The following is a 22,576-nucleotide window of genomic DNA, read 5'->3' as shown; positions in this document are numbered from 1 at the left end:
GATCACGTGCTACGAATGAGTGGCACAACGTGACATATTCTGTGACTGGCGCGATAAGCGTGACGCGACACCCCAAAGGAACCGAGTCGTTCGCGCAACTGCTGCCCCTCACGCGGGAGCTAGTACAAGGCCAAGCTGGTGCAGTTCTGCGTTGTTCGAGTGCGGCTGTACGTGCTGTACCCTCAGTATGATATCATCGGATATGGTAACATCTGACGGCTTGATCATTTGATGCGTCTACTTTTATGGATACGCCGCCCATATATACTCATGCCTTTCAAAGAGTTAGCGAGCTTCGATTCACGAGGCGTGAACTTTATCGCATAGAAGGATGGCCGCAGCAGTCGCCTTCTGTTTGCATCCCTCTTTCCTCTACTCCGCCATTACCAAGCCCCTAGCCTCACACGATGAGAGACCGACACGAACAAAATACCTCAAAGTCAAAGCAAGCTCATGCCAAACTGGACATGGACTTGTTCGGAAGAATCCCGCTGAGCAACGAGGAATCGCTTGAGATCGCCTTGAGCGTTCTCGATAGTTTCCTCGATAATCCAGTGGTTGTCACTGACTCGGTCATCCACGATCTTCTTGAATTTTCCGGTTTGTTTGAATTTATCATCTCGGGTAGGAGGCGATCAGTCTGCCAGGATATTTGATGGTTATTCTGAATCCTGCGAATAGTTGCGAGCGAAACTACGGCACTCCTGTTGAGCAGCAGCATTGTCAGCAACTTCCCGGATAACGCTCACGATTTCTCTAAATCGCTCGCGCGAGCACTGCTAGATCGGTTTTCTCTATTCCTTTTATTCCTGCCGTATCCGTATTCTGCTGATGAGGTCGAGAATTTGCGAGATCGTAGACATTCCATTGAGCTCGCGTATCCCGTTCTCCAGGCCCTCAGCTCGCACTCGTTCGCTACCGCAGACATTGATGCGAATGAAGCAGAGGTTACGAAGGAAAGGTCGCAATCCGCGAAGCAGGGAAAATTCAAGTCGCAGCGTTCACAGAAGAAAATGAGGAGAGCACAATTCCATGCAACGATTGACTCATTGCCGTTCATGAACTTCGGCGCTGAGGTACCTACCAACAAAGCCGACGCGGACCAGCTAGCGTCTGAGATCCTTGTCAATCAGAAAAAGCTACTCCAGGTCAGCATCTTTTGCTCAGCGCGCAAATAACAACTCATTGCGGGTGCCGTGCTAGTATTTTTTGGAAACGTTACGGTCTATTCATTTGAAGGAGGCAATCCGGAGAACATATGTTTGCGAGCCACACGAGAACAAGCCCGAAACTTCCGTGCAAAATACACGTCGCACCGAAATTCTGTCGACGGTGGAAGCTGTCGGCGATAGTACGGCGGCTGCCTATCCCATGGTGCAGCCCATGAAGGCAGCCCTGTACTTCGACAGCGCCGATGGACTCGGCGAATGGAGAATACTTATATCAACCCGCGCAGATAGCGACCTACGTCAAATGCGAAAGAAGAACTCTGCGCTGTTCAAAATCGTTCTGAAGAAGATTAAGTATGTAGAAACGGTCTGGTCAGTCCTGAAATAATCTAAATTGGCTACAGGGAGCTGTCCAATGGGCACTTCTCTGATGACAACCAGAAGCAACTCACTGGTCCTGACTCGGAGATCCCCATCTTTGAGGCGAAAATGACACGCGACTCCCGTCTTGTCGTGAGTGGTACACCTGCATTAACAGTAACTGCTCTCTCTCTCAAACGAAATGTCTTTACTCAAGTACCACATCGATTGTGTTCCCGAGTTCGAGAGTGACGTGAGTGATCCATCTCCCCAATATGAGCGTGTGCTGATTGCATGGTCTGGGATGCACCAGGTGGAACGCCAAGGTCTGCGCATTTAAACTTAAAATTGGACTAGTCGTTCATACTATTTACTGTTTGATGCAGTCATAAAGATTTTCGGGATCTACACGCATGCACAGTTGGATAGACGGCTCTGGGATGGCGTGGGCCACCAGCTCGGGCGAAAGGGAAAGGAGTACAAGCGCCGGTGTGTGTCGTTCTCGCGAATCATGCACTCGTCGTTTACAATACTCCGAAAGATGTGCCTTCCGCAATAGGCCACGAAAGGTGGGAGACAATGTGAATGTTGTCCTTCCCGCCACGTTCCCGGCTTCAGAAGAGCTTCCCACTGTCACTTCGTCAACAGGATTGCCAGATCTGCACAAAGACGATTTAGAAAAGGTAAGTAGTGTCTCATTATCACGGAATTTGCCGCTCATATGTGCCCACAGCTTCATGAAATACTCGTGTGAGTACCGAATTAGTGACCGCCATCGTGTCACCTGCAGCGACGGATTTGAACATCTGTACAGACTGGAGAAATACGTGATATTTTCTCAGGCAAGTATCTGATGGTCATGTACAAGTTCATTCGGGGCCTTACGCGGGTCGCGTTCCATTTAGGCACTACTGAACAGTGAGGCCCCGTACTCATGATGTCTCGATGAAACCTAATACTCCTTGCTATCGCGATAGGTATCATTGCCGATCAAGACGTTGCTCATGTTTTCGATGTTTCGTATGTACTAGCCAGGTCGTGGTATTGAAATGAGCTGACCACCACTTTCTCAGTCCTCAAGAAAAGCGAATCATTGAACATACCGGTTCTTGTTACGTCCTTGGTAGGAGCGGTACCGGGTACGTATTCAGTTGAGACTGTGAAGAACATCAACTGACACATTCTTTACAGAAAAACTACAACGATGTTGTTCAAGATGCTTGGTATCGAACGAACATGGCCTACATTCGAAGGCGCGCTGCCGAGACCTCGGCAACTTTTCGTCACTCAGTCACGCGTGTTGGCCGAGAAAGTCAGCGAGTTCTTCGCGAAATTATATGAGTCACTGTCAAGTGCGGACAAATCTCTCGCGGAGCTCAGGCAATTAGCCGCAATCCGACGTGCACAACATGAACGAGGATTGGTCGATCTTGATGAGGAGGATGACTGGCAAGGAAATCTGCCGAAGCGCTTTGGAGAGGTGCAAGAGGAGCATTTCCCTCTGTTCCTGACCTTTGATCAGGTACGTATACCAGTTGAGGTGAAACAGCTTGTCTGATGTCCAGAGTGCAGCTCTGTCGTCTTCTGGAAGCCGAGTTCAGTCACGCTACGTCATTTAAGGACGGTCGAAACGCACTATCAAACGACCTTACTGGCGCTGATGTCGAGGAGCCCCTGTCAAATGATTACATGCGACGGCGTCGTTCTTCTTTCGTTTCATATGGCATATTCCTGGACTGCTACTGGCCGCATTTTCCCCAGCAATTGACGAAGAGCTTAGGTCTGTCGTTCGAGGAGATTATCTGCTTGTCGAGATGCTGATAACGATTGATGCAGATCCTGCTTTAGTTTTCGGCGAAATCATGGGTTGGTACTTTTTTAGATCCTGCCCCCATCTATTATCATCATCTTGCTTCTCAGGTGTCATCAAGGGGTCGGAACGGACGTTGGAAAGCAGCACTGGTTATCTCGATCAAGATACATATCTCAAGCTCAGCCATCGTACGCAGGCGACATTTGCGAATCAAAGAGAAGCATTGTACAAGTTGTTCTTAGCTTACTTGAAGCGCAAGCGTGAGCGACGAGAGTATGATGCTGCAGACCGGTACGCCATCGCGTTCATGAGCTGTGTCCGGCAATGAATAGAATTTGTCTCGTAGGACGCGCTTCATCCTGGACAGCTTACGTACTCAAGGCGTTCCTGGGGGGTATATGGACTTCATGTGAGCTGCATTGATATCATAGTTTCGTTGCTCTATTCAGATAACGTTTTGCAAAGCTATATCGATGAGGCACAGGATAACTTGCTCATTGATGCATTAGGCGAGAAATATGGTAATCTGGCACTGTGAAAGTGAACTGATTGTCAATCCTAGTCTTGAGGACGATTTGTCGAAACCCGGATAACGGTTTGTTCTGGGCAGGAGATACCGCGCAAACCATTTCTATCGGAAGCAATTTTAGGTTCGATGATCTCAAAGCCTTCCTTTACCGAGTGGAGGTACATGTGGTCCCTTTCTGGCAGACTGGATTGCTATCTCATGTCGTCGTGTCATCAGGCGACGTCAACGGCGCGAAAGCAACAGCCACAATCATTCCAACTGGCCGTCAACTATCGCTCACACGCTGGGATAGTAGACTGCGCGCGTTCTGTCGTCCAGCTGATCACTACTTTCTGGCCCTATGCCATCGACAATCTTGTCGAGGAGCAAGGAATCGTTGAAGGTCGGAGGCCCGTCTTCCTCAGTGGTTGGGATCAGGATTCTGTTCAGTATGAGCAATTCCTCTTCGGGGAATCGTGAGCGGTTGTCATGTCAGATCTGCTTTCCCCGCTTGACTACTTTCCTAAAGAGGTAGCCAGATAGAATTTGGCGCGCAGCAATGTGAGTCTATCCGCCTTTAATCACAATCATTACTCAAGGGGAACAGGCATCTTGGTTCGCGACGATTCTGCACGTAACAAACTGAGAGAAAAAGTAGGAGATATAGGTCTAATCTTGTAGGCGTTCATGCAAAGACTTCTGACGTCCATTGACATTGAAGCGGTGTAGAACGGTCTATGAAAGCAAGGGTCTCGAATTCAATGATGTAGCATGCCATGCTCTTCTGTTGAATACCCACTCATAACGTTGACACAGGTCTTGTTGTACAACTTTTTCGCTGATTCAACGGTTGACCTTGCGCAATGGCGAGTGATCTTCAACGCTTTGCCTGACAAGGAGAAGATCAAGTACAAAGCGCCTCAATTTGATGACGCACGCCACAACGGCCTGTGTCGGGACGTGAGTGCATCCCTACTTTCCAGAGAGTCCGACCGAGGAACGACGATCTTGTTGTCTGATGCATATGATTAGCTCAAATCTCTATATGTCGCTATCACCAGAGCGCGACAGAATCTCTGGATTGCGGACAGCTCAGAAAAGAGTGAACCCATGAAAGTGAGATTCATGACGTGTAACATGTGCTTTTGATCCAACACCTTTTTTTAAGGTACTTTGGACTCAAAGGAATCAAATCCAGGGCTACACGCCAGGTTCTGATGTTCCCCGTCTTGCCACGTCTTCTAAGTGTGAGGAATGGGCTGCAATGGGGTTAAACCTATTCAATCACCGACGTTATATGCAAGCCATGCATTGCTATGAACGCGCGGGCATGCCCAGGGAGAAGGGCGTCGCCAATGCATACTACCTGAGAGAGCAAGCCAGATCGATCCCAAGTCCCACGCGAGGAGGTCATACTCAGCGTGCAGAAGCTTTCCGTATTGCAGCTGTTGCCTTCTTGACTTCCGCGGAGAGTACCACAAAGAAAGGGGAACATCGCACGTATCTGCTGAGAGCTGCAGAGTGTTACTCACTTAGTGGAAACGAAGGAAAAGCCGCTGACATATATTTGGACGCAGCTGAGTACACGCTCTCTGCACGACACTATCGTAAAGCAGGCAAGTTTGATGAAGCTGTGTGCGTCATCAAAGATCATCGGGACGTCATGGACGCAGACGTTGTAGATAGCATCATTGATGTCTCACGTTTGGAGTATCTGCGTGCCCGCAAACTGAAGTACGTGCTTTGCCGCCTTTTCATATAATTCCGATCATATCAACGCTGTTGAGTAGGAAGGCCATGGAACTGTTCGAATCGGACACGGAGGCGCTTGAATATATGGACGACTACAATATGGACGTCGCTCGTGCAACCACGTTGGAGAACCTGGGAAGATTCTCAGAAGCCGCTGAGCTGCACAGGCAGGAAGGCCGCACAGTGGATTCTATCCGACTGTTTCTTGCGGATAAGGAAAGTCCAAACGCTCTTCAACATGCATCTCAGTCTCTTCTGGATGGCTTATGGCGATGTTTATCTCTCGGTGTTACCCAAAGCTATGCGAAGGACGACTACATTCTGTCGCAACTCATCTCGATCATGCACACTTTGAACACGTCTCCTCTTGACGACAAGACCCGAGATGAGGTTAGTTTCGTATCATCAATACAGCCCCTATGTTGAATGCTGACCGTAATTCATAAATCACAGATATCCATGTTTCGTGCTATCGACTCCCGAGATACAAATGCTCTGATGCAACTCGGCGAGCGTTTCCATCGATCGCATGAAGATAATGCTGCGGCGCTCATGTGCTTAGACCATGCCTTCTCCAATCTACCGGAGATTCAATATGCCACGCTACACGAGGTTGCGGAGAGCCTTCAGAGCTTTCTGCTATACGTCAGCTTGCTGCAACAGTATATCTCTGATGCGCAGCCATTCAACAATGCGGACATCAGAAAACTCTTTGGCTTCAATCCAACGGCAGAGGAATTGATCATAAAGGATACCATGCTCTACGAGCGGTACAAGAGCAGTCCGACCCACATGACTGATAAAGAGACAGTCGATCCCCAATGGGAGCTGAACGAGCTTGTGCGCGGAGTCCTCCAAGAACGCTTACGCGATAGGGTGTCACGCGAGAACGAACTGTGTCGCACAATACGGGCCTTGCAGCCCTGTCTGATCCATAGCGCGTCTGGCCGTTGTAACAGGCGTTCTGATTGTCCCCGAGAGCACCCGGACATGGCGTCGTACAATATTGATGCTTACAATCTGCGCATCCGCATCTACCTGCAGCAAGTTCTCATATATAAGACCATGTATGCTGTGGAGCTTCGTGATGATCAGGAAAAATATCAGCAGGAAAAAGTACATTCGTAAGCGTTCAATGCCACATCTGATGTATATGCGGAATAGAAACTGACATGTAGACAGCTATTGGCTTCGTAAGCTACACGAAGCTCTGCATCCTCCATTTTATACATTGGGCACGCTGCAAAACCTTCGAAGTAACATGATCCCTGAATTCAAGGAAGGCATGCAGATCGCTAGCTGGTGGGCAATCGACTGGCTTTACCGCTTTGATCGATTTGGCCGTGTGGACTTCAATCCGACCTTTTTGACTGTCCTGATGAGAGCCTTCTCACTAGCCCGCATGTGGGATCCCAATTTAGCCTTCTTCCATGCGCATCGTTCCCGTGCAGTCGCCACATACCAACCCCCGCCGCCTCTGATGAGGCTTGAAGGAAGCCATCAAGTATACGTGGTTCATGATATCTTGGCGTTCACGAAGAATGACTCGGTCTCATCTCTCGACCGAGGGATCCAGTTCATCTAGTATGCTTATCGCACTGTTAAAAAATAGCGTCTTCCACTCATGGACGATATCTGCAGTCATGTTTTGGCTCATCGACGGGCCATAGATGTCGGGGTTCTCTGCAATTTCCTGGACTCACTCTGCGGGATGTTAATCGTCTCCATTTGGCCTCGGCGGGGTAATCTGCATGGCTTAACTCTTCCCCGTAGCTGGCTGATACACTTGCTTCCAAATGTCGAGAGGCTACACAAGCGCAAAGTGAATAAAATACATCTGTACATCAAACCCATGGCGGACGTTTTGGAGCAGATGTATACAGGTGTCGGTGCAGGTTGGTAGCATATGTGAAATTACACCAGTTATTACGCTTGAACTCGCATAGATTATCTGTTGCATGGAAACCGCACTTTATCTACGCTTCCATACCAAGTCAGGGCCGTGTTCATTGCAAGAATGTAAGCATTAGTGCTGGTATCGTCATACTGTTGCTCATCAAGAATTGCAGCTGCAGAAACATATGCCTACGTTTGTGTTTACCACTTTTAGATGACTAGCACGGCACTCACGGCGCGTCTGCTTCAGTGGGCTATAACATTCGTGACGACAAGATGAGAACGACAATTTTGAATACTGTAACATCTATCTACAAGTCCAATCGAAACTTCGACCGTATCTATGCTCAGTAAGTGCACTGAGATGTCTAGTTATCACTTCTACTTGCTTAATTGGGGTTAGGTATGTTACTGCGCGGTCATGGTCTCACGTCGCGAGTGCCGTCCGCCGATCGACCGTGGGTTCTTGGATGGACGAAATGATACAATTGCATGAGTCAAGCAGAATGCCGCCCCCTATCGTTGAGCCTTCTAATGTGCGGCGGGTGGTTTATTGCTCGCTTGCAGATGTACCTGCTTTGATCAATTCTGGCATGCCGTCCGCACCGAAAAGTGCTTTGCGAGCTGAAGCTGCACCTTTCATCCCTGCTCCTCCCGTGCGCTTCGAAGAACACGAATCCTCGGGGACGACAGATGATGGGTTGGAGCCCGAAGTTGATGAGGAGGAAGATGTTGACGTGGGCGATGACGAGCCACAGACCTTCTATACCGAACTTGAAGATCTTACTCTGCATAACGACGCCGACGATCCCGATCAGATTGCGATGGCTCCCGCCGCGCTATCCGGAGCGGAGCTAAGGGCTGCCTTCGTTATCCTGTCAGCGTACCGCAGCTACGTGCGGCGGCACCGCCTTTCGGGAAGGGCTCCGAGTCAAACGCAGGCGATGAGGCGCCGTAAGGTTGCTGCTTGCCACGAAGTTTCAACGACGATCAATTGGCGAGACGAGGACAAGCACTACAAGATGCTGTTCTTGGGACCTCTTCCCCACCTTCTTTTGTGTCTCGAGTGCACCTACAAGCACCTTCAACAGTCGAAGAAGCAGGCCTTGAAGCAGTTGGATACTGCAGTGCATCAAGAGCTGGAGGATGTGCAAGCTATACTGACGAAGAGAATGTGTGTCCAATTGTTTCCATCGCTGTCATCTACTGAATATTTTCTGTCGTGCGTCGGTTTCCAGACGACTTGTGAAAGAGGCTGTGGGGCTGCGAAAGGCTCTCGAGCCTCGATCGCAGCTGCATGTGCGAAGGGATCTTGACGCACTCAAAGCTCACGCTTTGAAGGTCGAGGAACTCATAGGTTCCCTACTGTCCGAAGACACAACCGAATGGCAAGGTGACCTCAAGATCGCTATCAAAGGCATTTGTGCGTCACGTCTGCGAAGTAGAAGCCTGAGTTGAACGTGGAGGATGTCGACGGCGTGGTGAATTACCGCAGTGGTTGAGCAATTCTTCTTTCGCTTGCTTGCCTCCGTCGCACTTCGATACGAGCCTATTGTTCAAGGATAACTTTCTTGAATTCGTTGCTGACCTGATTTGTCAACTTGAGTGTCGTAGGGAAGGGGTGTGTGCATATATGTGACAGGTAACAGGACAAACCCGTCGCACGCGCACTGGCTGGCAGTACCGTCACTGTTCGTACTAGGCTGACTCCATCGCATGTCAGCTGCTGGAATGCTTAAACGGCCACAGCTAGTATACAGTCATCGATTATATATTTAAGAGCCCTGACACCCATAGCTAAGCTCAGCTTCCTTCGAGCGTGGTTCAACGGGTGTTCTAATTACGACATCACACTCTGTGACGAGACGCTCGTCTGCGTGACGGAACACGCAGCGTCTCGGTCACGGTGTATATTCATGAAGGTTGGAACCTGCAACTCGACCCACTTGATCGCAGTTGCTCAACTCGGTCCTGGTACTCCTGCCCTTTGGATCAGGAGCTACCGCTTTTTCGCACCGCTGGTTAGCCCCTCGCTGCTAAACCAAGTGGTGTCCACTCGAGATATTGTGGGATGCCATCCGATTTGACTGTCATAGTTGTCCAATGTCCATCGGCGCGCCTACCTCCGAGTTTGGGCGCCCATGTCCATAATAGACACGCCACTAGGCCTGATTTTAAAGACCTAACGAGCTTCGGCACACGAGGCGTGAACTCTATCGCAGAGAAATAGCCGCAGAGTTACATCCTCTTTGCATTCACCTCCCAACATCTGAGCTGCTTGAGCCCCACGCATCAGACGCTATGCGAGACAAGCGCACTCAAAGCATATCGAAATGTGTCTATGTCACCAACATGGACATGAGTCTCTTTGATGCTTCGCTGTTGAGCAGCGAGGAGGCGATTGAGGTCGCACTGGGCGTCCTCGAAAGCTTCCTCGATAACCCAGCAGTGTCTGTCGAATCACTCATTCAAGAACTCATTTCCGTACCTCGTCTGCTCGAATTTATCGTCTCAAGTAAGGAACTTTATTAACAAGCGACTGGTTTGTCATTCTAAACTGTCTCACCAGCTGCGCGCGACTCAACGGCGCTCGTGCTGATCAGTGGAGTTATATACAATTTTCCTACCAATGCTCAGGCCTTCGCGGGATCAATTGCACGCCAACTTCTGGAGCAGCTCTCTTTATTCTTTCTGTTCTTACAACATCCGCGTTCTGCAGATGAACAGAAGAGGATGAGAGATTGTCGTCGCTCCGTTGAATTGGCGAGTCCGGCACTACAAGCTCTCAGCTTGTGCTCCTTTCTTGATATCAGTAACGATGAGAATGAGAATGAGAATGTGGACGAAGAGCTGCCGTTCGTGGTCAAGCGGGCTAAAACAAAATCACAGAGGTTCCACAAAAAGGCCAAGCGAGCCCAGTCTCGCGCATCTATCGATCCTAAACCATTCAAAGACCTCGGCATCGAGATGCCCACAAGCAAAGCAGAAGCGGATGAGCTAGCCGCTGAACTTCTGGTCGATCAGAAGGAACTTTTACAGGTCAGCACCTCTTCCTCGGGACGTGAGTGGTGGCTCATCATCAGGAACTCGCTAGCACTACCTTGAGAAGTTGCGGTCCGTGGAACTCAGGGAAGCAATTCACAGAGCATACATTCGGGAGTCGCACAGTGACCAGCAAGAAGTCTCTGCTCATGAAACACCTCGCGCCACAATGCCTTCAGTTGAAGAACCAGTCTGCGAGAATACTCCAGCAGCATACCCGATGGTGCAGCCCATGAAAGCTGCATTATACTTCGACAGCGCTGACGGGTTCGGTGAATGGCGTATTTGCATCTCCACCCGTGCGGACGGAGATCTGCGCCAGATGCGAAAGAAGAACTCGGCACTTTTCAAGATCGTACTCAAAAAGATCAAGCAGGTTCTATCGCTTCTTTACCTTGAAGAGATCTCATGTGCACCATAGGGAGCTGTCCAACGGACATTTCTCGGACGACAATCAGAAACAACTGACCGGCACTGAAACGGAAATCCCAATACTCGAGGCTAAAATGACGCGCGATTCTCGCCTCGTCGTGAGTGTCTGGGACAAACAGTCGAGGAATCGTCAGCTATTAACGCGGTGCCTTGTGTGCAAAGTATCATATTGACTGTGTACCAGAGTTCGAAAGTGACGTAAGTAATTCATTCGTATCCCTCGTCATTGGATGTAAATCGAGAAAACTAGGTGGAAAGACAAGGTTCGACAGCTACCTTTTTGATGCCGATCTTCTCATCGCACCCTTTATGCAACTAGTCATCAAGATTTTCGGTGTATACACGCATGCGCAACTCGACCGGCGTTTCTGGGATGGCGTCGGTAATCAGCTCGGTCGCAAGGGGAAAGAATACAAGCGACGGTAGGCATCTAGCAGACTCAAGGTGTGGAATCCTTTATTGAGAGTGTTTGGTAGCTGCACCTTCCGCAATCGGTCTCGGAAAGTAGCAAACGACCCGAATGTGGTGCTACCTGCTTCATTCCCTGCGCCAGTAGAAGTAGCTGTCACCTCTCCGTCGACTGGATTACTGGACTTGCATAAAGATGATCTCGAAAAGGTATGATTGACCTCATTTTCACGTTGAACGCATTGACTTGCCCTCGCAGCTTCATGAAATGCTCGTGTAAGTATCAGATTCTGATCATCATCATGTCATAACAAGCAGTTCTTCTAATTGCGTACATAGCTTGGAGAAATATGTCACGTTCTCGCAAGTGCGCCAGGTAATTCGTAGGATCTAACTCGAGCTGATGCATGTATCATATATTTCAGGCACTGCTTAACAGTAGGCTCTACTTTGGTAACGTCTTGGTCGCATCTAACGCCCTTGGCTGCCATGGTAGGTATCATAGCGGACCAAGACGTAGCGCATGTCTTCGATGTGTCGTATGTAGCTTTCATATCATAGCTTATGAACAAGTCTGAACAGTTGGTTTCTAGCTCCCAGGAAAAGCAGATCATCGAGCATGCTGGTTCCTGCTACGTTCTCGGTAGGAGTGGTACCGGGTACGGTTTTCATCCACGGTATTGGTTCATACTTTGCCTGAAATATTCCTTGTAGCAAAACGACGACGATGTTGTTTAAGATGTTAGGCATCGAACGATCATGGCAGGCATGTGAAGGAGCACTACCAAAGCCACGTCAGGTTTTTGTCACTCAATCGCGCGTCCTAGCGGAGAAAGTCCAGGAGTTCTTCTCGAAGCTTTATGAGTCGTTGGCGACTGCACACAAGTCTCCCGCTGAACTCAGAGAGCTAGCTGCTACCAAGCAAAGTCAGCAAGAGCAGGGCCTTGTGGACCTTGATGAGGAAATAGAATGGCGTGGAGATCTCCCCAAGTGCTACAGTCAGTTACAAGACGACCATTTTCCATTGTTTATCACATTCGATCAGGTTAGCATCCTGGTACCATGTCGCAAGGCATCGTCACTAATGGAAGAGACCAGCTTTGCCGCCTGCTGGAGGTAGAGTTCAAAGACTCATTCAATGAATTGTCCAAACATGGGGACCCAGACATGTATGCGAACGGGGCGGGAGGCATCGAGAATAGCGAGGCTTCATCGAACGATTACATGCATCAACGGCGGTCAGCATTCGTCTCGTATGGCGTGTTCCTGGAGTCATACTGGCCGCGTTTCCCTCAAACATTGATTAAGGGTCTAGGTTCGTATTTTACTACCATAGCGTCGACGCTACTGACCACAAGTAGATCCGGCCCTTGTCTTTGCCGAATTCATGGGTTGGTATCTTTCAACTCGCTCGTCCACTCTTCTGACATCCTTCTGTACATCAGGAGTCATCAAAGGCTCCGAACAATCGCTCGGGTGCAGCACTGGTCACCTCGATCAAGATACCTATTGCAGCCTGAGCCATCGCACGCAAGCAACGTTTGCTAACCAGCGTGACGCCATATACAAGCTGTTCATGGCGTATGCTAAGCTGAAGCGAGAGCGTCGCGATTATGATGCTGCTGACAGGTGATTGCCATGTCATCGTTGCCAGGGCGATTTCTCTGAAGTCAGTCAATAGGACGCATACACTTCTCGAAGCGCTCCGTCGCCAAGGTGTCCCCGGTAATCAGATGGCCTTCATGTAAGAGACCTTCCTCAAAAATGAGCAGCATTTAGTCAACGCTGGATGCAGTTACGTAGACGAAGCACAAGACAACCTTCTCATTGATGCACTCGGTAGGTCATTTCACTATGTCATCTGCACGTATACTGACGAAATGAGTAGTTTTGCGGATGCTTTGCAACAACCCCGACAATGGCTTGTTTTGGGCAGGCGATACAGCTCAGACGATCTCTATCGGGAGCTCATTCAGATTCGATGATCTGAAATCCTTCTTGTACAGAATCGAGGTAAATACAGTCAGTGGTCCGTAATTCACCTGTTTGATTGCCATCGCAGGCGAGCTCGGCATCAGATTTCGTGCCAAAAAAGCAACCGCGATCTTTTCAACTAGCAGTGAATTATCGCTCGCATGCCGGTATCGTCAAATGTGCGCACAGCGTCATCGAGCTCATCACAAAGTTCTGGCCCCATGCCATCGATAACCTCGCCGAAGAGCGGGGAATAATTGAAGGTCTTAAGCCGGTGTTCTTCACTGGATGGGATGAGGATTCTGTCCGATACGAACAATTTCTATTCGGAGAATCGTACGTTCATCCAATATCATCCCAAAGTCTCCTCTAATATTCCCACAGCGGCAGCCAGATAGAGTTCGGCGCGCAACAGTGTGAGTATAGTAATGCCTCATCACATCGCGTTAAGTCTCAATATGATCAGGTATATTGGTACGCGACGATGCTGCTCGAGACCGCCTGCGTGCGCAAGTGGGCGATATCGGGCTCATCATGTATGTTCGTCTGAAACACCTCTGGATTAATTGACAGAACCGATAAAAATATGCAGGACAATCTATGAAAGCAAAGGGTTAGAGTTCAACGATGTACAGCAGTTTACGGTTTTCTCAGGAAGAAATCATTACTGACACTTGTTAACGTCAGGTCCTCCTGTACAATTTTTTTGCAGACTCTACTGTCGAACTGTCACAATGGCGCATTGTTTTCAATGCTCTGCCTGACGAGCGAAAGGCCAAATATAAGGCTCCTCAATTCGATGATTCACGCCACAATGGTGTTTGCCGCGACGTGAGTCCACAACCACCTTCATGTACTATCGCCACTCACCTTATATATTCAAGCTCAAATCCCTCTATGTTGCGATCACTCGTGCAAGGAAGAACCTGTGGATCGCGGACAGTTCGGACAAAGGCGAACCAATGAGGGTGCGCTCGTTACTGTGAGGTTTCAAGTGTATTCACCTAGACGTACTTTCAGACACTCTGGACGGCGAAGGACCAAATACAGAATTGCACTCCGGGCTCTGATATTCCCCAGTTGGCGACGTCTTCCACTCCTGAGGAATGGGCCAAAATGGCCTTGACTCTGTTCAATCACCGCCGGTATATGCAAGCAATGCATTGTTATGACCGCGCAGGGTTACCTCGGGAGAAAGCAGTGGCACACGCCTACTATCTGCGTGAGATGGCAAGGTCAACATCAGCCACAGCACGGGGGGATAAGACGGCCCGTGCGGATGCATTTGTCCAAGCAGCACATGCGTTTTGGACATCCGCAGAAGCTGCTGTCAAAGAGAGGCGCACTTACTTTCGTATTTCTGCGGAATGCTATGCACTCAGCGGAGATGATGCAAAAGCTGCTGAGGCGTATCTCAGAGCGTATGAATACACCCTCTCTGCGCAACATTATCGAAAAGCCGGACTGTTCAGTCGGGCAATTGACGTCATCAAATCGCATAGAGAGGAAGTCGATCCCAAGACAGCAGATAGTATTATTGATGTCTCTCGTGTTCAATTCTTGAGAGTCCGCGAGCTGAGGTAGGTTGAAATATCCGTACATGCATTTGTCTGCTAAGAGCGCGCCTTCTACATAGACAAGCAAGAGAACTGTTCGAATCCGACGAGGAAGCGCTGGAATATATGGATGATCTTGGGCTAGACGTTGCTCAAGCAGATCTGCTCAAAGAATTAGGAAGGGTTGCCGAGGCAGCGAAGCTTCATCTGGAGGAAGGCCGGCCCCTGGAAGCTATCAAGCTGTTCCTTGCGGACATGGAGAGCAAGAGTTCCAAACAACAGGCATCCCGATGTATGCTTGAGGGGCTCTGGCGCGGATTGTCGTTTGGTGTAACTCCCGGCTCGGACTTAGCCAAAGGCAATGAGACTCTGCAAGAGTTGATTTGCATGCTGCCCGCATTAGACATTGCCGATCTGGACGAGGACACTCGCGACCAAGTGAGCTTCATTCACTTACTGGTTATCATACATTGGCTTTCTGAAGCGAGATAATCGACTGGTCAGGTTGCAATGTTCCGTGCAATCATTTCTAATAATTTGGCAGATTTGCTTCCACTCGCAAATCGCTTCCATCATCAGCATCGCAACAACGCTGCCACCTTATTATGCCTTGATCACGTATTCCGGAGCCTTCCTAAACTGCAAGTTGCTTCACTCGCTGAGATCGCAGGGAGGCTGCAGGACTTCCTTCTATATGTTCGGATGCTGCAGAAATTCGCATCTGATGTGCAACCTTGCGATAACGAAGATATCAAGCAAATTTTTGGCTTCCAGTCAGCGACAGAGGAATCTTTCCTGCTGCCGAAGGAAACCTGGCTCTATGCCCGTTGCAACGACCGCCTCACTCCTACGTTCCGCAATACTGATGAAGGCGCGGTGATCCTTCGATGGGAGCTCAACAAGCTCCTGCGATTCGTTTTGGAGGAACGACTGTACAAGAAGGTGCTAGGAGAGAATGGAGAGAACGAGCTTTGCCGCAAGATTCGAGCTCTGCAGCTTTGCCTTCCCTACAGTGCCTTAGGTCGCTGCACAAGGGATCATTGCCCAAGGGAGCATATTAATTCTGCATCTCACAGCGTCGTGTCTTACAATCTGCGGGTTCGGGTGATCATGCAACAAATCCTCATTTACCACACTATTCGCTATCTCGAGCATCCTTTCGAGCAAGGACGACAGAAGCGGTATGCTTTTCCAAAGGCAGTCATACTGGCGACTCACTGAGATCATATAGATACTGGATCCGGCAACTCCACGAAGCTCTTGAACCTCCCTTCTTCATGATGGGTTCACTTGGCAACCTCCGCAGCCACCTAATTCCTGAGTTTGAAGAGGGTCTACAGATTGTCAAGAACTGGCTCCATGACTGGCTCTATCGCCTGGTGCCTTTCGGAGGCGGTGTTTACTTATCCACATTCTTGACTTCATTGATACAGACCGCCTCCCTCGTTCGTATTTTTGATACAGAGGTCGCATTTGCCAACATATCTCGTAACCGGTGTATCCAAGAACATCATCCCCCGAGTCTACTGATGAGCCGACGCGGGGACACGCATGTGTATATCGTCGACGATTTATTGGCATTCCTAGCCGACGACAATTGGGCGTCCCTGGTGCATGGGATCCTGTTCGTTAAGTGAATGCTTAGTCTTGCTCACTCTGTGCTCTCTGACTGAAATCCGGCACAGCCATATCATCAAGAACCGAGTCCCCATTGACATCGGCGTCTTATGCAATCTCCTGGATTCGCTTTGCGGCTTCCTGATCGTCTCAAAGCGCCTTCGGGGCCAGACGGCATTGCACGATATTACACTTCCCCTCAGCTGGTTGTTGCGTATTCTTCCGAATATTCAAAGACTGCACAAGCGAACTACCAAGATTTCTTTATACATTGCACCAATGCAGGAACTCTTGAAGCAGATGTACACTGGGATCGATGCAGGTTCGATACCTTCGTTACACGTTTATAGCGCTCGCTGATCATCCTCTGTTGTAGAATACCTCCTCTACGAAGGTCGCAACTTGTCGAGCCTGCCAAGTCAAATGAGGAGCGTGTTTATTGCTAGAATGTGAGCTGTCAAATATTGACGAGGTCTTTCAGAATGATTAATTATGTCGACTCAGTTGCAAAAACCTATGCCTTCGTATGCATTTTATCCATCTATCCTATGGTTTGCACCTGAGTCTCATTGCCCTCTATCTCCTCAGTCGGATACAACATACCATCATTGTCTCTGAGAGCAGATATTCAGCACACCGTGACTTGTCTCTCAAGGTTCAGTCGAAAGTTCGAGCCCATATACGAACAGTATGTGATCTCAGCCACCCATTGTGTTTTTCTCATTAATCGTGCGGACACTATCAGGTACGTAACCGCCAGGCATTGGGGTCAGCTTGCGAGCTTCGTTCGCCGACAATCAACCTCTGGGTCTGAGTTGGACGAGATGGTTCAGCTGTTCGACGCAACTAGAGCATCTATCACCCTCCCTCCCCTCCCGAATGTACGACGAATTGAGTATCGCACAATCGACGACATCCGCGAGATGTTGGCCTCTGGAGCATCACAGACACCAAAGAGCAATTTGCGAGCTGATGCGTTACCGTTCACCCCCTCTCACCTGCTTGATGCCTCAGAAGATGAATTCTCGGAGTCGCAGGCAGTTGATGAGGGGGCTGATGGTGTCGAGGTTGATCCTCAGCTACAGAATGTCGACACTGAGGACCCGACGGTCATTACCGAGGTCGACCAGCCAAGAAAAGCGCCAGAATTGCCAACTGAAAAAGAACTCGCCGCGGCGGAAAAAATCATGTCCGCTTTCAGGCGCTACGTGCAGCGACGTCGTCGCGCTGACAAGGCTCCTGGTCGCATGCAAGCCATCCGGCACCGTGTCACTACTGCGTTCCAGGAAGCCTCAGCAAGTTTAGAGTGGCCACATGCATGCTACCGGATGCTGTTCCTAGGACCAATTCCTCATCTCATCGTCTGCTTGGAATGCGCTCACGAACATCTCCATGTCTCTAAGAAGAGCGCTAAGAAGCGATTCACTACCGCCCAGCACCAGGACCTTGAGGACGTCAACACCCTCTTAACCAAAACATCGTGCGTCTACTAGTGCTCAGACTGAACGGCGCAGCATGCTCACTTCGATGCTTGCAGGCAATCGATCAAGGAAACGTCGCGACTGCAGGCAGCGCTTGAGCCCAAATCGCAGTTGCACGTGCGACGGGACCTCGAAGAACTGAAGACTCTTGCTTTGAAGGTCGAGGAACTCATCCATTCTTTAACTCCCTCGGTCACGCAGGAGTGGCAAAGCGACCTCAAGATTGCTATCAAGGGCATTGTCAAGGCTAAAGCGCCTCCTGCGAAGAAACCGAAGCCTGAGCTGAACGTGGAGGATATCGACGATGTATGGGGATACAGTGATTGAGTGGTTGTCCTCTCGCTTGCTTGCCTCTGATTTGTTTCGTAATGATGTCATGGCATGATGAATAATGTATGTGCTCTGGAATGACCCCATCGAGCGCTCTATACAACAACACGAGTCGAACTGACACATACGCCTGTACCGAGATTGGCAGGGCGTCTGATAAAACCTGACGATGTTACCAAAGCTTGTATAAGTGTTCAAAGGCTGCATGTCACCCGCTACGCACTCAAACGGTGACCCCATCGCCGCTGGCTGTCGCTGCGAAGGACAAGGTTTCTAGCTGCCCCCGGCCTGGACATTCCTTCTGCAACGTCTCGTTGAGTACGCGGAGCTGCCCTGGGTCAATCAGCAGGATCTATATCGCCAAATATCGTGAACAATTCACGGACTCATGCAACGATGCAGCATGGACTTGCTACTCACCGTCTCCCATCGTTCAATACCCTTTTCGTCCTTCTCCACCGTGTCTGCAGTTTCAACGATGCGATCGTGTAGACGTTCCGAATCAGCGACGGGCATTGAGATGGATATGCGCATGCGCGCTCGCTGTATCGGCAGCTTCGATTCTGTCTGCAGCAGTTTGATGCATTCGGACACCTGGCGTAAACGAAGGATGAGCACGTCGTGTATTCTTTTGTTGCATAGCGAATGGCATGCGCACCTGGCTCTTTGCATTCTTTCCAGGACGTGCACTGAAGCCTGCCTCAACCATTGCCTTCTCGATGACACCAACGGGATACCGTCGCTGGGTTGCCGGATCAACACACTTCTCTGCGACAAGGGTGGCGATCTCGCGTCGGACCGATGAAAGATCATGCTCTCGTTCCTTTTCGCCTACTTGTAGCTCGCCTTTCTTCAGGATCTGATGACGTCGTTTATAGCGATGATTCAGAGGTTGAGGACATTACAACGAACCTCTTCGACGATTGTATTGATGTCCGTAGTGCCGAATGCCTTCTGGAGCTCCTGGCTCTTGGCAAGCTCGCCTTTTGAGACATTCGTGTAAACGTTTGCAATCTGTAGCACATCATCCAAGTTTGTCTCAATCCTATTGCGCCACTCCTGCACTTTATTCTTGTAGCAAGCGACCTATGAACGAAGGTGAGCGCGACTTAGGTCGGTCGTGCATTGTGCTTTACAAGATCACCTCAAACCGCTTTCCGGCTTTCCTCAACCTCACAACAGAGACATTGGTCAACCTGTTTGAGAATAGGCTCTGGTCAGAGTTTCGGACGAACGACAGTCTCGGGCGAACAGGTATCACACTTGATCTGATTCGACGGTTGATTGATCGGCATTGTAGACGTCGCGTAGCGTTGCAGTCGAGCTTGACGTCGAGGGCAATGACGGTGATAACCAAGATAAAGTGGGAGAAATATTCAACAGGATGAGTGCCTGAGCTTAGGCTCGGAGCCGTTCCATGACGCGAAATCAATGACTCTTGCAGTTGCCGAGTTTACGGATAAAGTATGCTGACATAACAAACTGCTATAGTCTGGGCGTCTACTGCGCAATCGGCCAGAGGCAGTGAACCGCTGCTGCATCCTCCCCTTTTCTCGTCATCCTCTGCACTCTCGCCGTCGCCTTCGATAACCTCCTCCACATTCGTCCTCTCCGTGCCACATCTGTTATTTATATCTGGTATCGTGGCTCGTCAACATGAAGGGAATCTCGAAGGCGTTCGCTCGGTGAGTCTGAATGTGGCACGTTGTATGCTCCAGATGTTCAGATGAACTGACGTCTCGCACCTTTAGCACACCGCACCTGCTGACCACCAAGGTTGGCATGTCCAAGAGTACGTCGATCTGCATACTGATTTGTTTGAGTGAGAGTTGACGTCGTTTGATCCCCGTATCTGCAACCCGGAATGGCACCGACGTCTCCTATTGTCGCATTCTTTGGCCATATAGAGTCTTCCGATCCGGAATTCGACGACTTCTTCCGCCGCTTTGCCTCAGTGGAGACCGCTACCGACAAGCTCATCAAAGATACCAAAGCTTATAACGAAGCTGTCAACAACCTGTTCACGTACGGTGCTGGATTCGCTGAACACTTTGCGATTCTCTTCCGCCCATTGAATGGAGAATACGATCTGAGTGGCAAGCATCCGGAGGCCGAGCATACGATCCAGAACGTTGATGCCTACGAGGCTGCGCTGCAAGAGCTGAAGGCATCTGTTGTACCCGAGTTGGAGTTGATCGAGAGCAGGATCTTGGCTCCCGTGAAGGAGCTGCAGAGCGTTCTGAAGGTGATTAGGAAGACGATCACGAAGCGAGAGCACAAGGTATGTGTCAATGTTCGCATTCTGTAATTGCAGTCAGGGCGACAATTGTCCGTGGGCTTCGTATACGGCATTCACGTCCTCCGTCACGGAATTCTGGCGCTTCCGCCGTTATCTTTGGCTGCGTCCTTATCATTCGCTGACGTATCAACCAGCTCGTAGACTATGACCGCTATAACAACTCTCTCACTAAATTGCGAGACAAGAAAGAAAAGTCCCTTAATGACGAGAAACATCTGTTCAAGGTTTGTTCAGTTCGTTCATGCCGATGTGTTCCGTACGTACTCAAAATGGATAAACTCGCAACCATCTCCACTCCTCGTGATGACGTCATACGCAATACCAGCTTGAGCAAGACTTTGAGGTTGCGTCAAACGAGTATGAATACATCAATACCACACTGAAGACCGAACTACCACGCTTCCTGGTGCAATGTACACAGTTCATTGACCCGCTCTTCCACTCGTTCTTCTACATGCAGTGCGTCATTTCGCGTCTTCACTCCCGGTTCTCCGCATCCAACGGCGGTATCTGCACTGCCTCCATACCGCTACTACTTGGTCGCATTATTCTAACGCTCGGTGTTATTGGCCAGACTCAACATCTACTACCTCATGCTGGAGAAGCTAAGCGGCTTCGCTGATGGCAAGTATGACGTTTCCGTTAGCGCAGCCTCGATTGCGGAGGAATACGAGTCAAAGCGCAGCGACGCATGGGAAAGGGTGGAGGGATTGGGGCTCACCCAGCGTATCGTTTCTACATGTACGTTCAGACTCATACAAATTGTCGTGATTTTCCCTCACTCACCGTCACGCTATTACAGCCAAGATGATGCAGGAGCATCGTACCTCGCAAGGTTTAAACCCAAGTGCGTCTCTCGGTAGGACGGGCACGGGCTCATCGGCCACATCTTCTCTCTATGGCAAGAAAGCGCCCCCTCCGCCGCCCAGCGCAGTCCAAGCGCCGCCACCGCCATATTCTCCATCTTCATCGTCCTCCGCCATCGGGACGATCAAGAAGGCGCCTCCGCCGCCGCCACTCAAGCCAAAGCCGAAGCCTGGAGCGTCGTATGTGGTTGCGTTGTATGACTTTACGCCGCAGGCGGAGGGCGACCTGGAGTTTGGCGCTGGAGATAGGATAGAGGTGGTTGAGCGTACGGACAGTGTGGAGGATTGGTGGACTGGAAGGATCGGTGATAGGGAGGGTGTGTTCCCAGGTGCGTGATGGCCAGATTTGACAGACGAATTGGCAGTCCTGACGAGCCGTTGTCGTTTAGGAAATTACGTGCAGGAGGCTTGATGACGGGATGCGGTTTCGACTTCTGAGTTTTTTTTCTTGGTTATTGAACAGATGCATGAGCGTGTTGTGCAGTGACATATCGGATCAGTGCAATACGCGATGTCTCGCATCTGGGACACTTCATGAATTCTGTCAGCTCAGTCGATTTCTTCGTGTGGCCTCTATGCTCTGGTGTTGAGAATGGGGTACAAAGTAGGAGAACCCGAGAGCAATCTATTGTCGCTACAGCCGTGCAATCGCCATCAGCGGAAACACCTTCGATTGATGGTCATGCTCCGGCACCATTCAATACAGTCGTTCTCCGAGCCTCCGAGGCAACCCCGCCTTTCTCAGCTCGAGCACTGACTCCAGATCCGTGCATGTGATACTCATCCTCCCTAGCCACTCGCTCTCCCCAGAGAGAGTGACATGCATCGGGATCGGCCAGTACGTAATTTTTCTTCCTATACATCTTTGTGCAAACTACTGCGCTGCAAGTTCGAGCTGAAGGAATTGAGCGAATTTGATCACGGCGTCGACTCAATGGGCCCTTCATTCAGACTAGTAAGTCACTAGTGGCATAACGCGTTCGCCTCGCACGACGGAATAGCAGTCGTTTTTCGGACTTTCATTTATTTCCAATAATTTGATCAGATCTTTGAGAGGAGACAGCGGTGACAGA

The 22,576-nt window shown here is 49.9% G+C and overlaps 4 protein-coding genes across 4 annotated transcripts; 3 read left to right on the top strand and 1 right to left on the bottom strand.

Annotated features, from left to right (window-relative positions):
- Positions 1-405: 405 nt before the first annotated feature.
- Positions 406-9,287, top strand: LAESUDRAFT_675412 (uncharacterized protein; the record flags this gene model as incomplete). Its single annotated transcript, XM_040905590.1, has 35 exons — positions 406-624; positions 682-1,148; positions 1,204-1,523; positions 1,574-1,682; positions 1,747-1,782; positions 1,924-2,018; positions 2,071-2,212; positions 2,263-2,279; positions 2,344-2,371; positions 2,435-2,447; positions 2,507-2,549; positions 2,603-2,668; positions 2,721-3,051; positions 3,102-3,309; positions 3,366-3,395; positions 3,450-3,633; positions 3,689-3,751; positions 3,808-3,851; positions 3,905-4,029; positions 4,088-4,326; positions 4,380-4,411; positions 4,458-4,527; positions 4,580-4,616; positions 4,667-4,810; positions 4,883-4,966; positions 5,019-5,584; positions 5,641-5,992; positions 6,056-6,726; positions 6,785-7,186; positions 7,244-7,497; positions 7,549-7,621; positions 7,672-7,691; positions 7,749-7,848; positions 7,902-8,672; positions 8,737-9,287. Coding segments are annotated over 35 exons (6,575 nt in total), but the record flags the coding sequence as incomplete, so codon positions are not given.
- Positions 9,288-10,728: 1,441 nt separating this feature from the next.
- On the top strand, positions 10,729-18,684 carry LAESUDRAFT_675409 (uncharacterized protein). The gene is made up of 35 exons (XM_040905589.1): positions 10,729-10,912; positions 10,962-11,070; positions 11,135-11,170; positions 11,223-11,235; positions 11,292-11,394; positions 11,449-11,590; positions 11,640-11,656; positions 11,720-11,747; positions 11,806-11,818; positions 11,877-11,919; positions 11,974-12,039; positions 12,095-12,425; positions 12,479-12,695; positions 12,742-12,771; positions 12,826-13,009; positions 13,062-13,124; positions 13,176-13,219; positions 13,266-13,413; positions 13,448-13,690; positions 13,739-13,770; positions 13,821-13,890; positions 13,947-13,983; positions 14,042-14,185; positions 14,239-14,322; positions 14,375-14,934; positions 14,991-15,348; positions 15,415-16,091; positions 16,142-16,543; positions 16,596-16,849; positions 16,904-16,976; positions 17,032-17,051; positions 17,116-17,215; positions 17,273-18,007; positions 18,065-18,501; positions 18,562-18,684. Exons 1-34 carry the CDS (start codon positions 10,761-10,763, stop codon positions 18,333-18,335), a joined length of 5,799 nt encoding a protein of 1,932 aa, XP_040766661.1. The 5' UTR covers positions 10,729-10,760; the 3' UTR covers positions 18,336-18,501; positions 18,562-18,684.
- On the bottom strand, positions 18,314-19,755 carry LAESUDRAFT_723214 (Shwachman-Bodian-diamond syndrome protein). Its single transcript, XM_040908370.1, has 6 exons — positions 19,602-19,755; positions 19,483-19,534; positions 19,251-19,424; positions 18,997-19,197; positions 18,759-18,932; positions 18,314-18,690 (listed from the first exon to the last, which is right to left on the bottom strand). The coding sequence occupies exons 1-6, from the start codon at positions 19,631-19,633 to the stop codon at positions 18,562-18,564; spliced, it is 762 nt and encodes a 253-aa protein (XP_040766660.1). The 5' UTR covers positions 19,634-19,755; the 3' UTR covers positions 18,314-18,561.
- A 99-nt stretch (positions 19,756-19,854) lies between these two features.
- LAESUDRAFT_723212 (BAR-domain-containing protein) lies at positions 19,855-22,356 on the top strand. Its single transcript, XM_040908369.1, has 8 exons — positions 19,855-20,023; positions 20,090-20,130; positions 20,246-20,619; positions 20,772-20,861; positions 20,963-21,096; positions 21,212-21,378; positions 21,440-21,832; positions 21,893-22,356. Exons 1-8 carry the CDS (start codon positions 19,995-19,997, stop codon positions 21,913-21,915), a joined length of 1,251 nt encoding a protein of 416 aa, XP_040766659.1. The 5' UTR covers positions 19,855-19,994; the 3' UTR covers positions 21,916-22,356.
- The last annotated feature ends 220 nt before the right edge of the window (positions 22,357-22,576 follow it).

The sequence above is a fragment of the Laetiporus sulphureus genome (genome assembly GCF_001632365.1).
Source record: "Laetiporus sulphureus 93-53 unplaced genomic scaffold LAESUscaffold_9, whole genome shotgun sequence".
In the NCBI taxonomy this organism is placed as follows: domain Eukaryota; kingdom Fungi; phylum Basidiomycota; class Agaricomycetes; order Polyporales; family Laetiporaceae; genus Laetiporus; species Laetiporus sulphureus.
This window is presented reverse-complemented; position numbering and strand designations above follow the sequence as displayed.